This window comes from Cygnus atratus, chromosome 24 (genome assembly GCF_013377495.2).
Source record: "Cygnus atratus isolate AKBS03 ecotype Queensland, Australia chromosome 24, CAtr_DNAZoo_HiC_assembly, whole genome shotgun sequence".
NCBI lineage: Eukaryota > Metazoa > Chordata > Aves > Anseriformes > Anatidae > Cygnus > Cygnus atratus.
Window position 1 is genome coordinate 880,487 of NC_066385.1, and position 22,255 is coordinate 902,741.

Sequence of the window (22,255 nt, forward strand, 5' to 3'; positions counted from 1 at the left end):
CCAGGTCGCTGTTGAGGCGTAATGTTAAGGAGCCGATGAGCCGTGGGCTCTCCCTGATGGCAGGGCTGGGCGGCACGGGGCAGCCCCCACGGTGCTGCTCTGTGGGGACAGAGCACACAGAGAAATCCAGCGTTGTGCTGCGGGCCGGGAGAGAGACAGAAACGATACAGCCCAGAAGATGGTCAGCAACACTTGCTCCTTATCTGTTATATAGAAGAAATTTTTCTGAAATTGCAGAGCATAAATTAAAGCTTTGGCTTCCGCATCCCTGCGCCAGCCCAGCTCTCAGCAGGTTTGTGCGAGGCAGCCCTGAGCCACACACGGCCCCACGTCAAAACTCCAAACATTTCCTTAAGCAATTTGCACATCTTAAAAATAAAATCCTTTATTGATAATATGAATGTTTAACACGTTTAATGCCGTCAGCTATAAAAATGATTAAAGAGTTCAGCTTGGTACATTTGGCTTTACAAATTTACAAGTGTTAATGAATTAATACTAGTGTGTACATTTTGCACTTCATTATACTCCATTAGCCAGTGACAAACTCTGCAACAATTTCTGCTTGTAACAGATGTGAATTATAGAAGAAATATTTAGTTGCTTTCACACAGAATCTACATCAACAGTTAAATACTACCTCTAAATGTCTTACTGAATTAGTTGGATCCATTTTAATATCTTGTGCTTAGTTTCTCTCAGAAGATAGGCTACTAGCAAAAATACATTCTTTTGCATACCCCCTTCCCGTATTATATTTTAGAAGAACCAGTACTCAGTGCATTTCCTAATAAACTTCATCATAGCATCTCTCTCTATAGAGCTATTGATAAGGAAAGGGGATAATACAATTTAGATTAATGTAAAAGCAAAGAAACACGTTAAAGCAGTGTATACAAAAGCCTCACTTTTGAATCGGCAGTGATACGTGAGCCTAAATTCATCTGCCCATCAGTTTTCAGAATTACTCTCATCAAGAGAAAAAATCTGCTATGAATACTTAAAAAAGTAATAAATGCGCTTCCCTAAAAGCCACTGCCCACTTATCTCCAGGCTGCCCATCTTCCTATATGTAGCCCCTTCCAATGGTTTAGGAACCATGGCACGTAACACCACAATTTAAAAGGCTACTAAAAGGTTTGTAAAAACCTCTTGTTCTAGCCTAAATATCTGCCTGCACGGGAAAGAACAGCAGGGGCACTTCAGACAACAGCCACTCCAAAGCAGCACAAGCGCTGCGATGTCCTACAGAGCAAGACTCAGGGCTTGAAGGAGCTGCCAGGTGAAGGAGCTTCCAGGCCACGTCCAGCAGTGCATCTGCCCGGCAGCCACAGGGATCTTTTCTACAACAGGGAAGTGGGATGTACTTTGTTTGATTAAATATTCAAAAACGATGAAGGAGAAAGCATCGCTGGCAGTGGGAAACTATAGTGTGTAACTTGACACTGCTGAGAGGGAAACGCTGAATGTTTCTAAGTTTAGGATCAGTTTAGATACAACACCTGAGATAATTAACCCAGGGTTACGCTCTCAGCCTCTACCACTGATCTGTGGTATGTTTGTCTTGCACTTCTTACCACGATGACTCAGAAAACCAACTCTGCCGTGCTGTGGAGTGATGGGCAGCATAGGCAGAACATGGCAGTGAGGACTACACTTCTCGTACCAAACGTTTCTGCACTAGAATCCATTGCCACTGCCCTTTTGGGCCCAAATAACTTTTCCTACATAGGATTTGCCTCAAACTTAGGCAATTCCTTGCTCTAAGTGATTTTTTTTCCAATCTCAAAGAATTCCCTTGTTTTCTTAATATTAGGAAGAAGCTCAAGAATAGAGATTTTCATAACGTGTTGTATATTTAATAGGTACGTGTGAAACTACCTAAACACATATACGTAGTCAATTACCTATGACAGTAATGATTTGGTTCTCTATTTGTAGCAGCCAGTGAAAGCCAACAAGATCCCAAAACTAGTGTGTAAAATCCATGTCAGCTGGACACCATTGATGCACGTGATGAATAAAATTATTGCTTTTGTGTATAGTAGAAGATCCTGTTTTACTGTTGCAAAGGAAACTGTATCATATGGACTAGTGTTTTGTTTTTCAAGTAATAGCAAGATCTTTGTCAAGTAGTAGCAAGATCCTTTTCTCAGAAGTTCTACACACAACAGTAGAATGCTTGAGGAACTTGAAAATTAAAAGGTGACACACCAGAAACTAGAGCTTAGCCATTTAAAGCACCCAGGCATCTCTACAGGATATGCTATAGGAAACAAACAAACAAAAAAACCTGCTGGGACAATGAATATTGAAAGCAGAGTAATCTGGACAATCCAGATTACTGCTAAATTTCACACCAAGAAACTTGTGTATGCTTCCTAAAATACCTAGGAGCCAAGACCTAAAGCACAAAGTGTGGCTGGCTGCATCAGTCTGGTGGTCACTTTACAGAATTGGTAGCACATTTGCTAACTTACTTTAGCAAACGGAAAGAATTAAAACGAAAAACAGTGTTTTTAACATTCATGACTCAGAGAAGAATTTCTTTCTGCAGCTAGATGGTCCCCCTCCTCACCCTTTTCAGAGAATCACATTCATATTGCAGGCTTAGTTCAGGCACTTTATATAAAATGTTCATCTGGAGTAAAAAGTCTGCAAAAGTTATTTCTGCATAATTTAAAAGTAGCATTTCAGTCCCATTTTAGTTTGATAGATAGGTCCCAGTTCATGATTATGGTTCCTGTTCTTGATTTGATTTGACCGTTGCCATGAGACATTTTGAGGCTACTGTATAGCTGTAGTTAAGGTTTCTTCATAAACAAAAATATTTTCCTACCTATTAAAAAAGAAAAATATACTAAATGCTTTATACAGACAGATTCTGCTACTATGGAAATAAATAACATGGAGTGGAAAACCAGTGCCTTAGCTCTAGGACGCTAAGCCATGGAATGTCACATTCACATTTTCTGGAGACTAGCTGCTAGTTGGCAGGAGTATCTCCATGTCTTTGCCATTTGACACTACAGTATTGTTAGAGCAGCTACTTGCCACGTCCATGGGGGCACCCAGAGAGGACGCCTGAGAAGAGGTTTTGGTTAGCGGAGCAGGAGCAGCAGGCGACTGAGCAAGGCCAGGTTTCTTTGGAGGAATGGGTGGAGGGTTCCCTCTTTCTGCTCTAGGGATGGTTGGTGATTTAATCCCAGGAGACAATGGGCTTAGTGGACTGGAAACCTTGCCAGGGCTTGGAGAATGACCAGATTCATTTTTGGGGCTCACGGCATTTGCCAGATTTCGATAGTCTGTGCCAAAAGGTGAGCTATTAGGGGAGACAGGTTTAATCGCTCCCTGCTGGCTGGTGAATCTGGAAAGAACCTGAGTGACTGTATTGCGTGCTAACTGCTTGGCAGCAGAGTTGTCTGCTAGAGTAGGAGACAAATCCCTTGACGGTGGGCTCTGCAAACCACTTGACTGGTGGTCCTGTTCAGCTTGAGACTGAAATTTGTGCCGAGCTGCGTGGAAACGTTGATTGATCCCCACCTGGTAGGATGACTGATAACCAGGGCTGCTTGCTGAAGCTCCCACTAAGCGTTTAGTCAGAACCGGTGAGGAGCAGGGCGAAGGTGTTAGAGAGGAGGCAGCTGTGCTGCTGGGAGACAGGGAGACCCCACTAGAAGGGAGCTGGGACATCAGATGCACTGGTGACTCTGTTCTTACAGGAGAACTTCCATTTTCAACTGTGTTTTCTAGTGTTGTACCAGCATATTTCTCCTTTTGAGCCTGGCTCTCTGCTGCATTTGTTTGCAGCAGCTCGCTACCCGTTTGCATGTCTGTATTGCAATGACCATTGGATTTTGCATAGGAATGAGTAGGTGTAGTAGGGCTGGGAAACACGGTATGCACAGCTTTGCTGGTGCTGGCAGGATTTGCTCGGTCTGCTTGTGGACACTCCGTCTGGCAAGACACAGACTTCACGGCGGGACTGTCAGTAGCAACTCCTCTGGACATCACTGAGGGGCTTGGCTGCAAAGGCTCAGTAGGACTGTGCTCCTGGCAAGCAGCCTCCAGCTCCTTCAGGGCTTTCTTCAAACATTCTACCTCTTCTTTCAGTGCTTTTGTACGGTTTTCTTCTCTGTTCAGCTTGGCTTTCAGCTGTTCTCTTTCAATGTCAAACTCCGAGAGCTGCTTTTCTACTTGTGCTTCCATCTGTAAACCCCGCTTCCTCTTGGATGCCAGCTCCTCCTCCAGTTTACTCACCTTACTCTTCTCTTTTTCCAATTTCAAGCTCAATTCTGCTGTCTTCTGACCCTCTTCTGCTGCTTTGGCAGTGGCTTTCTTGCACTCTACCACAAGCACGGAAGACAGTTGCTTGTGGCGAGCCCTTTCTTCCTCCAACTGGCTTGAGAGCTTCTTCTGTTCTTTTTCAAACTTTTTCACTTGGGATTTTTCAAACTCCAACTAGAAGACAACAAAGAAAAGCTGTAAAGGAACCACAAAACCTCCTGAAAGTAAATGACGTGTAGCACCCCAAAAGCTAATGGGGTTACTATACACGTTGGAGACATTCCCCAGTAAAAGATGGCAATGCCTAAGAGAAAGAAAGAGGTTCTTGCCCCAGGTGTCTGCAAGACAGTCCTGTATGACAAGCAACTCAGTTCACATCTATTACGAATTATTACTTGTGAGTAGTTACATCACGTATGATACTCATTTGGCACTTTGTGGGATATACACGTTCTGCCACGCACTGATTGAACAGGTGATCTGAGCAAAAATTTCCTTCCACCTCATTTACTACTTTGTTGGTTTACCTTTTAAAGGCATTGGGCTTTGAAATGCTGATACATTACACATGTTTATTAAAGTCTGCAGCAATTGAGTAAGAGAAAACAGCAGCTTAAATATTTATTATAATCCCTGAGCAATCACACCGGGAGACCTTTCATGATGACTTATTCTGATTTTTGAGTGCTAGAAAGCGTTACCATTTGTAAGCGCAGCCCTGCTCTTGAGAACTTCTCAGATTTCAGGCTAAAGAAAGATTTCAAAGCATTTGTCTATTAATGGCTTTTACCACCATTCATCTTCAAAAAAAAAAAAAATCAGAGAAATGAGGTTGTTTTTCACATCAAAATGAAAAAAAAACAGGAGAGCCTTACAGAGGAGCGAGGCCCCTGATATTCTTTAGATGAGAAGGTGTGATCTAACACCAGTACCGAGCTCAGAACCCTGCCTGAGCACCTGGGGCCCCAGGTTTCCGTGGGCTGGGTAATCAGCAGCTACTGAGGCACAGCGTACCTGCTGGGTGAGCCGCTCCCGCTCCTTCTCCAGCATGTAGGTCACATCATCCCCCTCCGCCGTGTCCTGGGCGTGACGCTGCCTCTCTTCCTCAAGGTCCAGGATCACCTGCCAAAGAGACTCGGGTCACTCCAGCACCCAGCCGCACCCATGAGCCGCACAGCGCAGGGAGAGCGGCGCCTCCCCATGCCGCCCAAAGCCAAGTGACACGGGAGTGCTACCACTGCAGTCTGACATCCGAATTCAACTCGGAAATCACATAAAAGCAGCTTTTGAACAAGTTACACTGTGTTATTATTTGGTATAGTTGAGCCAGTTTGTGAAAGAAGTTCACACCCTTCACCATCGCACCCTTCACAAATCGTTTTATTACCCAGTAGCCAAATTGCGTGCTTTTCCTCCCAGCTGCAAACAGCCTCGAGAAGTTCCCATCAACTGCCACTGGCAGTAGGGTGCCCTCGTCAGAATTTCCTGGCAGGACCTTTAACACCAGATCCAGCAGAGCAGATGCACTACCCCAGGGAGGACGCACCCAGGCGACACAGGGCGTTACAGTCGCAGCGATGATCCTCGCTGCAGTTCCAGCAGTAATTCACACTCAGACTTCTCCTTCAGTTTCTTACAGGAGATTTGAGGACTGCAGTGCAAAGTTTATTTTAAAGAGCATTAATTTGTTCTTCCACTTAAGAACAAGATGAGCTCTTGAAATGAAACTGCTTGCCATAAGGACCCAGTTAAGGAGCTCCTTCAGTTTTCATGCTGAATTACATGAATAATTGAAATTCTATTAACTCAACAAAAAAAAGCCAAATAAGGCAGAGTGTCTCTTGGGGGGAGCTTGCATCTCACCTCCAGAACTCTAGGCTTTCCTAAAACACACTCACTAGGGATTTAGTAGCTTCTCAGTCTTCCTGCAATTTAAGCTTCCAAACAATGCTTAAATATTTTTAGGTACACCCAGGGAACCTCTTTATAAGAGCGACAGAAACCTCTTTAGAAGGAAACCTCTTTACAAGAGTGACAGAAATGCTTCACACTCTTCACAGCCTGAAAGGACGGCCTTGCTCTTGTCCCCATCAACAGATCACATGAAAATAAACTTCAAACCATGCACTGATGAGCAATGGAACAGAGGGTTCAACTTTGAACCTTTTGATTAGAAATAAAATGTGACTACTTGTATTTGGTATCTTCGTATTTGATTGTGTAAGTTTTAATCAAAGCAAACATCTGGAAAAAACAAAAAAACACACCCAAGATGGTACTGGCTCAGACAGACAGTAGCCAAAAATATACTTGAATTTGACATTATAAAAGCTAGCCTCTAGATACAAGTCTGCCACTGATGCAAGTAAAAGCAAGTAAAAGCAAAAATTCCAGCTACTTTTTAGATGGAGCAGAAGTATGTGAAGAGGTTAAGACATGGTGCTGCAGTGCAGGTGGTTAGAGACTCAGGAGGGCTCCTCCCAGTCGCGGGTTCCAGTGATACACTCTTGGACAACTATTCCGTGCCCTGACTATACAGGAGGGACAAGTATTTTAATCATTTTGGCTTGTCAAATTTACTGCAGGACAAAAAGAACTCCATGTAAACACACGGATTCTTTGTTTGTTTTTTAAAAGCTAAATAGTCACATAAAGAGAAGCTGTTGTAGCAAGCCCGAGAAGCTGAGGTCAGTGGACTCTTGCTCTCAGACTCGCATGCGGCTTTATGCTCCCCTAGCAAACGGAGGTACGTATGCCAGGTGAGCAAACCTCTGAGGAAATAAAGTCTGACATGTGGCCCAGGCACTTCACTGGTGTCACTGTACGTTCAAGCTACATATGAAGAATAAGAGATAATCCATTAAAGAGGCCAAAATTAGTTTTGGTCAAGTCCTATCTTGTTAGGAAAGCCCAACTTCCAGGGGTGCACTCCCATAAGTACCTGGTACTAGCTCTTTCTGAGACAACGGTGGTAAACAGTGATGTGTTTGCTGAGAATTCAACCTTCCAGAAATTCTTTTCCTACATTTTAGTAAGCACCATACCTCCCAGTTGTGGATAAACTACTTCCTTTCCTGTGTGCCCTAATAAAGACATCTTGTATGCCTTTCAAATCTCAAACTAACGAGCCTAACAGTTGCATCATATTGAGTGACAAGAAGTTTAAATAAAGGTGAAAACTCCTTTCAGTTACCAAAACTCAAGGCGTTCAAGAGTTTTCGTTTAAGTCAACATATTTTCAAAATGTAACTATTAAATTCTGAATACCTTATTTGAGGAAAAACTTACCTTTCTGTGTCTGCTTTCTGCAGCAGCTAGTTGGGATAACATTCTTTCCTGCATATTCTTGCAATGTTTCATCACCACTTTCAAAATAGATAAGGGATTGGAGCATACTGGTTGCTTTTCACCATGATTCCCCTCTTTCAGGGTCTCAAAATCTCTTTGCAAAGCCATCAATGGATCACTGATGTTGTACTTTCCATAGCGCTCTTCAATGAAGGTGTCTCTATGCTGGGCCTGTGATAAAACAAATCTGCATTTCAACATACTTAAAATACAAAACTAGCTAAAAAAAGAAAATTGTTCATCATCAATAATCCCTTCCCCATTTTTCCACTTACAGAAATCATGACACAGCCTGATACATAACCCACTACCTGCTATAAGTGTATTTAGAGAGGAAAAACCACAAGTGTGTCACGTTAAAGGCACGTGGTTAGCAGACAAGGACAAGAGAGCAATTCAGATGACAGAAGCTGGCCCAGCGATCGACCTGAGGAGCAGCGCAGCTCCTGCCACCTGCGTGATCCCCAGCGCCCACCTGGACCCTCCGTTCTCATGGAGGCAGCACCAAGGGGACAAACACCACAGCTTTCTCATAGCAGGTGCCCAAACTATTCCTTTGACGGCAGACTCATCAAGTCAGTTAAGACTACCCAAAGGTAAACGCACGGCGAGGACAACACTCCCTCTACCATCAGAAAGGATTTTTAAGCTGTTAACATTTAAAGTTTCAGCTAGGCTCCAAGCTGATAAACCCCCTCGTTTATATGTTTAAAATGGACATAGGTTGATGGTCCCCCACTGACAGAGACAATAAAATCGAGAAGGAACAGAAGTGTGCGAGTGAGTCCAGTTCGGCTGGCCCCGACGTTTCGCCACCGCTCCTCCAGCCCTCCTGCTCTCCGGGACGGGGATCCTGAAACAGCGTGCGAGAAGCGCCCGTATCTCCACAACTGGAACACGAGCAGATGTCTGAGCGTGCCTGCCTGTGACAGCCAAGTGTGTGCGCGTGGCAGCTATGTGGAGCACGTGCACCGTTCATTTCTCACTGGTCCCCTGGCTGAAAAACCCTTTCAGCCAAGTGGCCTCACGCAAACTAGGCAGAGAAGAAAAGGAAGTCTTGCTTAAAAACACAGCCTCTTCAGAGTACACTCAGCCTAACGTCCTCATACCACAGCTACCTGCCTCCATCACTTCCATTCCACCACTGCAAAAGGTAAATATCAGGTCCTGCTCACCGAGAGATTTAATCATTTACTGATGTGGTGGTGGGAGAGCAGTTGTGTGTTGGTTTTTTTTCATTATGTCACCATCAAAGAATTTCATGTTGAGCAATTAAAGAGTTTTACTCTCACAATAACCTAGAAAGCTGTAAATTGTTAATAAAATCCTTACTAATCTCCCCCAGACTAAACAAAGCTTAGTGGCTCAAGAAGCAAGATAGGAACGATTAGGTTTCTTTTGGTGACATGTAAGAATTCAAGAAACTCACACTTCCTAAGCTTTACGTTTCCTACATTTAGAGCCATCCCTTCCAGCTGGAAATCTGTTGGTTAGGATGCTACGGCCTTATCCTACCGAACGACTACTGAGAAGTCCTAAAAAACAAAACAAACCTTTGTGAACACACAGATGTTAAAAAAAAAAATAAATCTTTACTCAAATAGCTGACGGAGACTTTTTGGTCCTGTCTATATTCCAAGACAGAACCATGAGATTAGCGTGGAAAAAACACGTCAAAGTCAAGCACTGCCCTCAAAGGGGGAACGTATAGGTTACGTTGACCAGAGGCACAAAAAGCACCTTTCTTTCCATATCTCCTCCACGACCCAACCTGGTTAGAGACAGCTGTCTGCCGATACTGACCTGGAGTTGCATTTTAACCCCTGCAGCACACAAATACAGAGGAACACTTTGCTCTGCCAGACAGCCCTGCTGCCTTCTCAGGAAAGGTGGGCACGGCTTGGTGCTACATGTGTTTGGCCAGAGCTGAAGATATTGTTCTATGTATTTAAATAAAAAGAGGAAGGAAAGGATCAGCCCTGGAAATGGGAGGGCAGCCTCGGATAATAAGCCACCCATGGTTTAATGAATCACAGGAAAAACTACAGACTTTTTTTGTGGCAGGGCGGGGAACTTCAGTTCTTCCAAAGTATTTATAAAAGTGACTCAACCCGACCTCACTGCAAGCGCGTAGGGCACTTCTAAGTGACTCAGGCATTAAAAAGGCTTCGAATACAAAACTGGACATTCATCCAGCTGCCAAACTGCTTTGAGACGAGCTGCTCTTTCCCGGGGCCAAACCCACCTGGTGGTGGGCACTGCACGGCCGCAGGAAAACATCGGAGAGACCCCTTGGCACGGCGCCGGCGCTGTGCGCGAGGGGGAGGACATTCGGGTAGCTCCCTGCCGGGCTGCTGCTTTCTAATAAAAGCCCAAAGAACTGGGATTTATCACCAATTAAGTTCACACCCAGTACGTATAACCTCTGGTTTTCTGTGAGCGCTGACAAAAGTCGCGGTTCCCCTCGCTCCCAGTCAGCTCTGAGCTCGGCTGAGCTGAGCCGGGGAGGTTTGTTTCCTGCCTGGGAAAGAACGAGAAGTTCTTCCTCACTGCTCTGAGCAATTAAGTGTTTTCCTGAACTAGCATGACAAACAGATGAGCCTATCATAACATTAATAGCTTCGTGAAGTCCAGCTATTCTTCTTTAGTAGCCAGCACAGCATAAACATTTAATTAAAGCTGTCTAGACCACGAAAAGTTTTAAACAGCCCATCCTACACAGGCTACAACGAGTTTACAGAACGAAATCCACCGCTCGGGCATTCGGGCCGCCACGCACTAGAAACGCAGACGCCGACCTGCAGCCTGTGTGTGCCACCTCCGTGCCACAAGGCCGCCGGGCGGCACGGCTCCGAGGTGGCCACGGGGCCACCACCACCGCTCCTGGTGCACCAGCTCGGGATGGGCACACGCGCGTGGGGCTTCTCCCTGCCTGATGCTGCTCACCCGGGCACCTCTTCAGCTCGACCTCCCCCAGTCATGCTGGGGATTAGGGGCTTACATAGAAACAGCTCCAGCAGTTTTGATTTTGTCCTGTCTGAACTGGAATTCAGGCATAAACACATTTTTTTTTTTTTAAACTTTCAGAACAGAAGCAACTTGATGATGCAAGAGAAATCTTCTATTAATGAGCCCAGCATGGAAAAAAAAAAAAATCAACCCAGATCTCAGATCCCAGTATCAACCTATTGTAACATATAAATCGACATGAGACCGAGCCTCAGTAATAAACAAACAACATTACAAAAAGCATTGCTAACCCAGCAGCAGAAAATCGGATCTGGAAGACCAGAGACGACATGTACAGATCCCACAAGATGAGCTGCTCTTCGAAAGACGACGCAATTTTCTACAGTTAGAAGTTCCTCTAATTCAGTACCTTCATCTCCACCATCTCAGACATGTAAACTTAATTTCTTATCAAAAAAATTCGAACTCTGAAAGCAACTAAATGAACTATATGGCAATTTTGTGGATGATTATATTGCCCTCTGCCAAGAGGAAAAAAGTCAAAATTTAAGTTTGGGCAGCTCTTAAAACAAAGAAACAAACAAACAAAACCCCAAAGAAACAAAACCACAGGCAGCAGCTATGCAAGTGAATTGCTCCTCCAAATAAAACTCCCGATGATCAGAAGAAGTAGGCACTGGGGGGGTCCCATACGCTCGCTGGCTTTTAGCTCCTGCTAGGGTCGCTGACCACGGCTAGTCCGTTTTGGAAAGGGCTCCCTCTGACTTCTGGAGCAGAAGCAGTATCTGACAACAGTGAAGAGATGCTTCCTGTGCAGACCAGCACAGCAGAACTTCACTTTGTTAGGGAAAAGCTACTGTTTCCTCTTGGGATTTCTAAGCTGCGTTGGGCTGGATGGTTCCCATAATATACTTTTTTTTTTTTTCTTAAAGATTTCCTTTTATTGAAACCTTGTTTATGAGACAGCATTTTCTCTCTGCCTTCAATAAGCTTTACAACTTGTTTTACTGGAACTTCAAACGGGGAATTTCCATCACTTGCTTTAAGTGTTTTTCTGGACAGAAGGCGGAATATTGCTCTTCTCTGTAATTTTAGGGTTCGGGATTTAACCCTGGGCACAACACAAACACGGTGTTAATTAACCGTAGTTACTGCGTATGCAGTTCTCCAGTAATAATACGCACAGAAGTTCCTCCTTTATGCTGCAGAGTGGTATAATCTTTAAATAGCTTCTTACTGCCTTCAACTTCCTCATTAGCTCCTTTCCCCAGAGGCAGATATTGGGAACGAAGACACGCTGAAGTCATGGCCGCCAGCGAGAAGGGAATTGGGTTGGGACCCCTTGCTCTGCACAAAAACCTCGGCGCAGGACCCCGGCCCCACGTCAGCTCCAGCTCCAGCCCCGGAGCGATGCCCAGCAGGGGCCGTGGTGCTGAACACCACGCGTCTCCCAGCTGCCATCAGTACACCACGCCAACAAACCAGCTGAACGACAGCTAACGAGATTTGCCTGCCGAACACGGCCTATCAGCTTCGAAAAACGTAAGAAACGTTCGCGATAAACATGAAGCAGCACAAAATCACAGCTTCCTTCTCTGGGAACCTTTGGTTGGAAGTGCAGATGGCATGAGCCGCAGCAGCGGCACAGCGCCCACGGGTCCCCAGCGATGGCTGAGCACCGTGCACCAATGCCGCGGGACCCACACCGCACTCGGCTCCAAGCTGGGAGCCCGAAACGCAGAACGTCCCTCTGGCAGGACCTACCTGGGCACTGCGACGGAGCAGGGAAGCGGTTGTCCAAAAGATACCGGCGAGCAGGGCTGCCTCAAGGCAGAAAAACAAAGTTTTCCCCAAACCTGCAAGAAGAGCTGCAAGGAAGCCTGTCTTCTGGAAGGAGCGGGCGCATGGGAACCCTGCTGGATCTAAGCTGCTTTGTGCAAAAAGCCCGTTTTGTCCCACCTGGGACACACTAGCATCCGTAGTCAGGTTCTTTATTACTGAACCTTTTTTGCCTACTTAATCAAGAGGTAGATGTTGTCGTTTTGAAATTGTGCCGTAAACTTAGCTTCTAAACCCACTGACAAATGGACACGTAATTTGGAGCGCATTAATAGTGCTTTATAGAATGAATTACTGAATTCAGAAGCAAAGTTACGAACGCCAGCTCCCACAAAATAGACAGTTCATTAGCACAAAAGACAGTTTCTGCTCCAAATTCGCTTAAGCCCTTAACATTAAGGAACACGCCAGAAAGCTGCTTCCTGTTTTCCAGAAGTGAACAGAACTTCATTGCTAACATACAGAGAACTCTCACTTAACGGGCAGGGGGGAGGGAACCCGGTGCTCTAACACACCAACACAGGCTTGTTTAAATATTGAATTGTTTTCGATCATGGTGTGCTGTTTTAGAAAGCTAACCTATATTTCAGGCATGTAATCCTTTCTACATGGCAGTAAGGACTGAGAATCCAGCCCTTAGTATTATGCAACTCTGACAGCATCTGTTTTTTTGGATGATTTAAACATGATTATAACTACAGGAAAAGGAACACAATAAGAAATGAGATTTAAGGCCTGCTCCGAGGAGAACATTGAGATTTATGCAGTGGACAGGAAGCTACTTTCAGGCAAAACAGCTTTTTTTCAATGGGGTTTTAAAATTGAGGAAGCAAACTGGAGCACTGGAAAACAATATTCTGAGTACAGTAAGTTTGCTCTCTCAGTCCTTCATGCTAGAGCTTGGATTGCAGCAACACCCGATCCGAATGGCCATCGGAAGTCAGAGCAGGGACACGGCGAAGGCACGCAGACGATTCTCCCTGTCACAAAGGCCCAGCAGCACTCAATTAAAACAATGCAGAAGAAAAAAGGAAAGCTGCAGAAGAACAGAGAAGACAGCAAGGGCAAGTCACAGTAAGGGAGAGGCATTAATTAGAGGTGACCTAACAACGGCTCTTTATAATCTGAACCCGAGCAGCTGACAGATGAGGCTCAGGAGCTGCGGAGGGAAGCTGCCCCCGGGCGCCGTGCAGAGACCCCCGGCAGGGCGAGCAGGGACAAAGGGCAGAGGAGCGGGGGCAGCCGAAGGGAAGGGTGGGCAGCGAAGGGGCAAAGCAGGCAGCCTCTGCACGGGCAGGCCCCGCAGCTCCGCTCTGACGCTGCGAAGCGGGGCTGGTGCCAGCCAGCAAGCGGCCCGATACCACGAGGGAGAAGAAAACTATTTTAGGACTTGCAATCTGCATGCACAGATTCTCTCTGCTAAATGCCAGATGTTAAATGCTTTCCTTTAAGCACGCAGGAATATCAATTATTGCAGACTGTACTACAGTCAAATTACAGGTTTACAAGTTAAGGCAATCTTTTTCCATGCAAGTGCTTGTCCTTCCCTACAACATAACATAGGATCTGCTTCAGAAATCCGGAGGGGTCAGGAGCATTTAAGTTTGAATTAGGTAGACAAACCTCTGGTCTTTAACCATTGCCGTCTCCATATGTAACGGAACTGCAGGAGACAAACGCTGCCATTGTTTGAGACCACGCTGTGCTCAGGTTCCACGCCGCCTCCTCCCACATATGTACGTGCTTCACGCAAAGCTATCACGACTCCAAAGAAGGCTGACTGGCCACCAAAATCACTACTCAACAACCAAGCAAAGCAGAGGCAGCTGCGAGGCTACGGCCGGATGACTTCTCCACGCACGAACCCAAGGAACGCTTCCACCAGCCCCCGATGTCCCCGCTCCTCACGGCGCACGTCAGGGCTCGGCTCAAACTAAAGGCTCCGGGCTTCACTCTTTGGTTCAGCCTCAGAGGGCCTTTTCTTCACGGCAGCATTCTTACGTTTATCAAAAGATGAGCAAACAGATTAGCAAGGTGGGTTTTCCTTTAATTACAGCCACACACAAAACTATTCCAGCCGGAGAAGCCCTGTGAAGCTGTTACCACAGCTACTATCAGCAAACAAAGGACAAGCGCAGCGCGGCCAGGCTTTCTCTAACTGGGTGCTGGACACGCGCACGCTGCAAGGCCAGGAGGCTGCTGAGGCTCTGTCCGGCCGCCACCAAAAGCTACGTGGCTCCTGCTGTTTCCCTTTGCCCCAGGCACTAAATGGGCAACACCATCTCCTACCTGCAGGCAGCCTGCTGCGCGCTGGCACTGCTGGACGCGGCGCTCGGCCGCCAGCCCCGCGCCCCCAGGAGCCCCCGTGCTGTGTTGGAAGGCTGCACGTGGCCAGAGCCAGCTCCGGCTTGAGGCTCTCACCGCCCTCTCCTGCTACCTTCAGCTTTCCTGGTGTTCTCAGGATGAGAAGGGGGAAAAAAATAAATAAAAAAAAAAGCACTAACTTTTGATTAGCTCGGTATTTTATACTCTGCAATTATCAAGCATAGGTTACAGTTTCATTTAATTTCTTCTGAGCTACCAGTACCTGACAATCGATGTCAAAAGGGTATTTTAACCGTACGGAACTCCTCGTGCAGGAGGGAATTGCAGGTTAAATTTCAACAGAAAAGATAATTGCATTGCACTATTGGAAGGTGCTCATAAAAAGCCTGTGGAACGGAGCTACATTCCTTTCCATCAGTCCCTCCGTGCCCCATTACATGCATCTCACGTTGTGGTATTAAAGCCATGCTTGTCCGGGAGCACGTTCTGGTGACACGGAAAGCTGACCCTAGGAGAGGAGCCAAGCCTCTACGAAGTCCCTTGCTCCGGGAGGGTAACAGCATTCCTCCAACAGAAAACAGATCGTCTACACTTGTACTTGACAGCATCTCTCTTTCTCCTGTCAAAATACCTTCTTAATTACAGATTTAGGTCTTTTGGATATTTTTCCTACTTGGGAAAACCATAAGGAAGCTTAAGGCAAACCAGACTAGAGCAAAGCCATTTTTATCAGAAATTGTGTAACAGCTCTGTAAACATCTACTACCAGAATCAGGGGGCATAAAAACATACTGTAAGAGTAGATTCTCTTTATGGGACCTTGTTATCTTCAGAGATCAGACAGTAACAAAGTTCACTAAACAGGACTACTTTAAGAACAGTTCAAAAGGCCAGAAGTGGAACGCCATAATTAGTACCACGCAGCCTCCTTAACGCACCAGGAAATACACCCAGTGCGTGCTCCGCTGAAAGACTTGCACTAGCATCCTCTAAGTGTCCTGGGCAATACACAGTACAGTAAATTACATGTTACCAAACCCTGTATTTTGCTCTTACCATACCTAAAGAATAGCAGCAAATTGCCAAGATACATCTAATAAAAATATAAGGTCACTATAACAGTATGATAGCAAAAGCAAAGTATTACAGGATTAAAGGAGCAGAGGGAAGCCAAGAGCCTTCTCATATTGAGGCCACAATAAATCACAAGCAGTACCAATTGGAAAACTGCTCTGCAAGAACTGAAACAGTCAGCATAAAATTTACTATGTGAAAACAATCAGCAGTTTTACAAAAAACACATATACTGGTACAGGGACTGCATCTTGTTCAAACAGACGCATGACAATTCTTATCCTCCATCTGGATTTTGAATGTCGTAATTTTAACAAGCAAAACAGAAAGATTAACTATTATTTGTACGAACTATACAAAAAAAAGGCTTAGAAACTAGCCACTAGTCCACCTTAGAAAAGGATTTGTATGTACTCAACTCTAAGTATTACTGAGCTATCTATATATGTATATATATATGACTACTAATGGATCAAATCTGCAAAATACCTTACTAATTCTTACAAGAACACTTTCATCTCATCGCATGCAACCTGACAAGACAGGAATAGCTATCCCTTTCGGAAGGTCCACCGAACATGCCCACGTTAATGCACGCCCTGCAGGAGCGACAGGGAGGAGCCGAGCTCATCGCCGCACTCCGTAATTACAGCTGCCAGAGCACAGAGATGCAACCTCCGATTGGTACGCCCAAATCACAGATGAAAATTAGCTTCTTCAGCACTCAACCCTCCCCCTACGCACCCCGGAAATCTGCGGAAATCATGGAGAAGGGTTCAGAGAACTCCCCACGCCTAAGTTACAGCAGTTGAGGAGTGCCATTTGATCACCGCTCCCCAGCATGGCTGCAGCCTGCCAGGGGCTAATCGCGGCGGGGGGCACGAAGTCCTGGGGCAGGAAAGATGAAAGACAAGCTCCTCGCCACGCAGGGGGACCAAATCTACTCCTAGGCACTACAGCTTCTGGCCATCGAGATACAGCCAAAGAGACATCAGGTTTTCAATCCACGAATAGGAAAACAAACAAGAAGAACCAGGCCAAAGGGATATTCTGCATAGGTTTCCATCTTACTGAAGCCGAGTGCCAACTTACTGAGGCATCCTTCAAAAAGCAGCAGCGTTACACGCAGACTACACACTCTGAGATACTTTCTAGGCTCATCCCCAACAGACTGCACCGCAGCCCACGCCACCCAGCCGAGGGAAGCGGACGCAGCGCTGGCACCGCCTGGAAGGGGGCTCCTGCCGCGGGAGCTGCCCCTGCGGGGGTCCCACCCGCCCCAGCGCCACCCCCAGTCCTGTCCCAGCACCGGTGCTCGCACTGACGGGGCTGAAACAAACTTTTTTGATGGGTCAGTTTCAGCTGGTATCAGCTGCTCTGGAAGGTTACATTACTGCTAGCACCAGCAAGGGGAAGGAATAAGCAGCCGGGCACACAAGTCTGCTTCTCTCAGCAGCAGCAGCTTATAGGGGCTTAGTTTAATACAAAGCCGTGGCTGCTTCTTCCTTATTCCAGTGACGTTATTCTCGCTGAAGGACTAATCTGCGATCCCTCTGGGCGAGAAGATGTTCTGCTTTAAGAAGCCTTCCTTATTTAATAAGAACAAAACCAACAAAGGAAGTCTAGCAGACCTTCTTCATTTCTCAAGTACTCAGTTCCTTATCAGAAAGGATGGAAGCATATGCATAACGCTGCATTTAAACTTGAAATGCTTCTTGCAGGAAGCTTACAACAACGAATTTGAAGACATAGAATGATATACAGCATTTATTACTGAATACTACCGATACTGACACAGGGTCCTGTACCAGTAATAAATCATTGCTTCCGAATTTCACCTTGCATGCAGGCACTTTGCAGAACCTTTAACAGTACTGTTGCTGTTTTTATCTCCTATCACGGTACTTACAACATACCTTTAAGGCTTCTATGACGAGATCTCTCGCTTCTAATTCTCCCTCAAGAATGCTAAACAGCGTCAGTAGTTCTGGTTTGCTGAGTTTTTCCAGATTCATCCTGAAAACCTGAAAAATGGAAGACAGTCTATTAGGCATTTCTCCGTATATTAAAATCAATACTCTAAGTTATGACATATAATCTCTATTTAACTTCAGCTTCCAGTTCTTCAGACTGCAGATTGCCGTGGGGTGGGGGGAAGGGGAGAATACATAATGCAAACATTTTCTCTTTAGCTTCCCGGACCAGTTGCAGAAGAGTCATTTTTCACCTTTTCCCCAAGGGTCACGAACAGATGCACACCCAGATGGCGCAGGCAGAACGTAAGGGCTAAGATGACAGCACGACATTCGCCAAGAAGTAGCCAGTCAACAGGAGAGGGGCAAAGCACGGATATTTAAGAGCCACACTACAGCAGGTAACACACCTGGATCGTACAGCTGCAAACATCACGCTGCCACTGAAGAGCAGGGCTGAAGGCAGTCCAAGCCAGGCCACCTAACAAATTTCATGGCAAAGTTCACGTTTCAGTGCTACAGCGCGTTCCTTAGGAAGGCCATTATGCATTAATGGTGGAACGGGCCCAAACCACTTTACAAAAGAAAAAAAAAATCAATGCCACAAAGAATACACACTTAATTACTACTCTTCAAACTGTTGCAATATCACCATCATTTATTAAATATAATTTTACTGCTCACACAAGAACGAAGATCCATCGCCCGAACTCTGCGTACAGTAAGCTGCTTCTCCCCCCTGCCAATACACTGAACAGTGCCTCGTTATAAGCCTCTGCATTACATTATTTTATTAACAAACAACGGCAATCATTTCAAGTACTAAACCCTTGTCTCTGATGGAAATATACCTCCTGCTAATATAGCCTCCTGCTTCATACAACAACCAAGTATGCATTTCCTGAGTCCAAGTCACATCCATCTTTTGCCACCCTTCAAATCAATCAGAAAACGCTACCAGATGAAGCAGCTGCTCAGAGATCCCAAACTCCAACGGCAAGTGACGCAGGGTTAGCTTCACCTTTACTAGAGAAGCCTACCCAGCTAAAACATTCAACCAAACTCCAATTTTTCGGAAGTCGCTGCTACTTCACAACGGATTTGCATAACTGTGCCTCTGGAGAATTATGCACAAATGCAAGTTCTGTCTTGCTCATGCCAAAGCAGTTTTCCAATTGCTGGGAACAGAAAGTTCTGCTTGCAGAGAGCAATAAGTAGCCTTCACACAGCAAGAGAAATGATAAATCTACTTTGTGTCCCTTCTGCTAATTAGAGGAGTTTCTCATCGCGCAGTCACGTTCTTGCTTCAGGCCGCACTTTACACGAAGTTCTGTAAAACTGCAGTGTTTCTGACTGACTTTTCTGGATAGGGCTGCCCAGTGAGACTTCACTGAATGCCATCAGGACTGAGGTGCTGCGGGTGTTCTGAAACCAGCCGAAGTGGACAACAGCAGGCGCCTGTGAGCGCTGCCTGTGTGCTGTTACAGACCCACTCGCCTATGCTCAAGAGGAAAGCACACAGCCGGGCGCTTGGTAAACCCACACGTACCCACCAGGACTTCGAAGCAGCCTGATCAGGAGCTGGTGACAGTGTACTTTAGAGAACTCCCGACACCAACCCAAGGCACGTTTTCGTGGCCCGGCAGCGCTGGCTCCCAGCCACCCCCCTGACACCCCAACAGCCGTGCAGGACGTCACCCCGTGCACCCGGCCGGCTCCTGAGGCACGAAGGCTGCGTGCTTTACAACAACTCGTCTTACACAAGCGAGTACAACAGAAGAAGCAAATTAGTGTTAATACATTAACCTGCCTGCTGGGCTGGCGCGAAGCCCCCCAGGAGATGCGTGGTGTAACCGTGACACCGCCTCGGCCCTTGGTCAGGCAGATTGGCGGGCACCAGGACTGAATCAGCACTGCCAGGAAGAAGCAACAATTTTGTCAGATCCTCAAGCTGTATTAGTCCTGTGCTGCAATAAACCAGAACTAAAAAAGAGAAGTTTTCTTCTTTGAGATCTTGACTGTGTTACGCGGTGCAGGACAGCAAATTTTTACATGGGCTTCCAACAGGACAGAGCCTGCGCTTTGCTCCCAAGAAGAGCTGACACGGACACTTGCAGCTGTATCTCTCCATCAGCCACCAAAAGACACACTCCTAAAACGAGGGCGGCTTGGGACTTCCAAGCTGTAAGGCCGGGCAGGAACCGTTCCTGCCCCACAGCCTCAGTGCCCCGTGCGCCTCGTACCTCACTGTGCCGCAGACAGCAGCCCTGCTGTTCCTAACACGGCTCTGCGTCTTCAATCAGCTTCACGACACAAACGAGTCCTGTCCTGAACCACACTTGCACGAACACTGACAGAAAAGGAGACGAGGAGCCAGCACGCCCAGGAGCCACGTACAACACACCAGGCAGCCCTCGAGGGCGCAGCCTCGGCGTCCCCGTGTGCCACCAGGCCCCTGGGTGCTTGGGGCCAGGCTGGGAGCAGGCGCTGCGAGCAAAGTCGCTGCCCTAAAACCCCACCGAATCACAGCCGTGTCCTGCCCAACGTACAGGGAACTTCTCAGCACATCTCAGACACCTGTTAGGGCGACCCCGCAGCAACCACGCGTGCTGCTGTATAGGGGCACTGCAACGCCAGGCGGATGGAAAACTCGAGGGGAAAAGTTGTGTGAATTCGGGGTTATTATCTGGTAGGAACCGGACACCTCCGTGGCCCAGAGCACCAACCAGCACGGATCTGTGCACGCCCTGCTGCACCTACACCCGCTCCCTTCCTGCCCGTCCAGCCCCACGGTCTCCTGAGCCGCCCTTCCCGGTCCTCCTCCCGGTTACACGCCCCTGCTCCGTCTCTGGTCCCGCTTTTTAAATAAAAGCCCACCCGGCCCAGCCCTGCCCCAGCCGACGCGTGCGGGTCACTGGGGTGCTGAGCCCTCAGCTCGGAGCCCTGCCCGGGGGACGCGGTTTTTCCCCGCAGTTTTACCACGCCGGGACGAGACCCAGGAGCACCCCCGGCGCCCCCAGCCCCTCACGGCCCGGCCCGCGAGCCGCCCCCGCGGGCTGACCGCAAACCGCAAGGCCTCGCTGTTTACCATGACGGGATAAACACATCCCCGGGCACAGATACGGCACCGGCCGGAGCACAAACACCGATAAGCGCTCACTGCCGGCCCGAAGGCTCCCTCGGCCCGGCCGGGAGCCCCCCTGCCCACGCCCCGGGAGCTGCGGGGAGCCGCCTGCCAGCACCGGCACAAGGCAGGAGCCTGGCCCGGCCCGGCCCGGCGGAACCGCGCGGCCCCGCGCTGAGGCACCGGGGAGCCGCCCCAGGACCGGGGTCGGGAGCTCGCCCCGGGCTGCGCTCACGGAGCCTCCGGCCGCTGCCCCGCCCCGGAGCACGGGCACGGCGGGGCCGCTCCAGCAGCGCCCCCGCAGGCCGGGTCCCCACGGCCGGGCCTGCCCGGGGCGGCCCCATAACGGCGCCACGGCGAGGCCCCCCCGGCGGTCCCGGTCCCGGTCCCGCCGCCCCCCGGTGCCGCCCCCCGCCGGGCTCCACGCACCTGCCGCGACCCCCCCGCAGAGCCGGGCCGGGCCCCCCGGAGCAAGCCCCCCACCCCCTCCCCAGCACCCTGCGCCCCCTCCCCCGACACCGACACCGACCTGGCCCCGGCCCCGGCCCGCCGCCGCCGCCCCTACCGCGCCGCTCCGCAGCCCATGCAGCCGCCCCGCCCCTCCCGCTGACGGACGGCACGACCGCCAATCAGAGGCGCCGCCGGGCCCGCCCGCTGTCCAATCGGCCGCGGGGGAGGCGGGGCGAAGGCGTGGTCCGGGCGGCGGCGGAGGCGGCGGCCAATCAGGAGGCGGGGGCGGGGCGCGGGGGGCGGGGCGCGGGCTGAAAATCCCTTTTGTTCGCGGCGGCGGCGGCGGGGAGAGCGGGCGGCTGTGATTGGCGCGTCACTTCCGGCGCGGGCAGGGCGGGGCGGGGGTCTCGGGGGCGGGGCCACGGCCCCGGTGGGCGGGACCGGAGCCCACCGAGGCCCCGCCCCGAAGAGGCCCCGCCCCCTTCCCCCGGTGGAGGCCCCGCCCGGGGGTCGCGGTGCGAGCACGGTGCGCGGGGCCGGTCCGATCCGATCTGTGCCGTGCCCGCTGTTGGGGCAGCCCCGAGCCCCCCTCGGTTCCCCCGCCGCCGCTGGGGGCCCGGAGCGGCTTGAGCTGCCGGTGCCGGAGGTTGCTGACAGCGGAGGTTTCCAAACCCAGCGCCCGACGCCGCGGCAGGGGGCGATGCCGGCCGCGTGCCCGGCCCGGTGCGCCCCGGCACAGACGGGACAAGCCCTCAGCACGGCCCCCGGCAACACGCGGCCCGGCCTACACCGACGGACGGGGGGTGGGGGGGCCGGGAACGGGGCCGGGGCCCCGGCGAGCCCCATCCGGCGGGCGCTGAGCCCC

The 22,255-nt window shown here is 49.0% G+C and overlaps 1 protein-coding gene across 3 annotated transcripts; it reads right to left on the reverse strand.

Annotated features, from left to right (window-relative positions):
* Positions 1–354: 354 nt before the first annotated feature.
* Positions 355–21,552, reverse strand: CTTNBP2NL (CTTNBP2 N-terminal like). Of its 3 annotated transcripts, XM_035561592.2 has the most exons (6): positions 20,905–20,977; positions 18,227–18,390; positions 17,760–17,867; positions 7,576–7,806; positions 5,302–5,409; positions 363–4,461 (listed from the first exon to the last, which is right to left on the reverse strand). In XM_035561592.2, exons 3-6 carry the CDS (start codon positions 17,856–17,858, stop codon positions 2,980–2,982), a joined length of 1,920 nt encoding a protein of 639 aa, XP_035417485.1. In that variant the 5' UTR covers positions 17,859–17,867; positions 18,227–18,390; positions 20,905–20,977; the 3' UTR covers positions 363–2,979. The 3 variants fall into 3 exon arrangements, with proteins under 3 accessions (XP_035417484.1, XP_035417485.1, XP_035417483.2); XM_035561591.2 differs by lacking the exons at positions 18,227–18,390; positions 20,905–20,977 and adding an exon at positions 21,470–21,552 and having other exon boundaries at positions 355–4,461; XM_035561590.2 differs by lacking the exons at positions 18,227–18,390; positions 20,905–20,977 and adding an exon at positions 21,506–21,552 and having other exon boundaries at positions 369–4,461.
* Between the last annotated feature and the right edge of the window lie 703 nt (positions 21,553–22,255).

Excerpts from the sequence above, each read along its gene's own strand:
- CTTNBP2NL (XM_035561591.2), bottom strand. The coding sequence starts at position 17,858 with ATGAATCTGGAAAAACTCAGCAAACCAGAACTACTGACGCTGTTTAGC. Across the intron at positions 7,807-17,759 it reads TCGTCATAGAAGCCTTAAAG|GCCCAGCATAGAGACACCTT; the intron begins GTATGTTGTAAG and ends GTTTTATCACAG. Across the intron at positions 4,462-5,301 it reads GGGAGCGGCTCACCCAGCAG|TTGGAGTTTGAAAAATCCCA; the intron begins GTACGCTGTGCC and ends GTTGTCTTCTAG.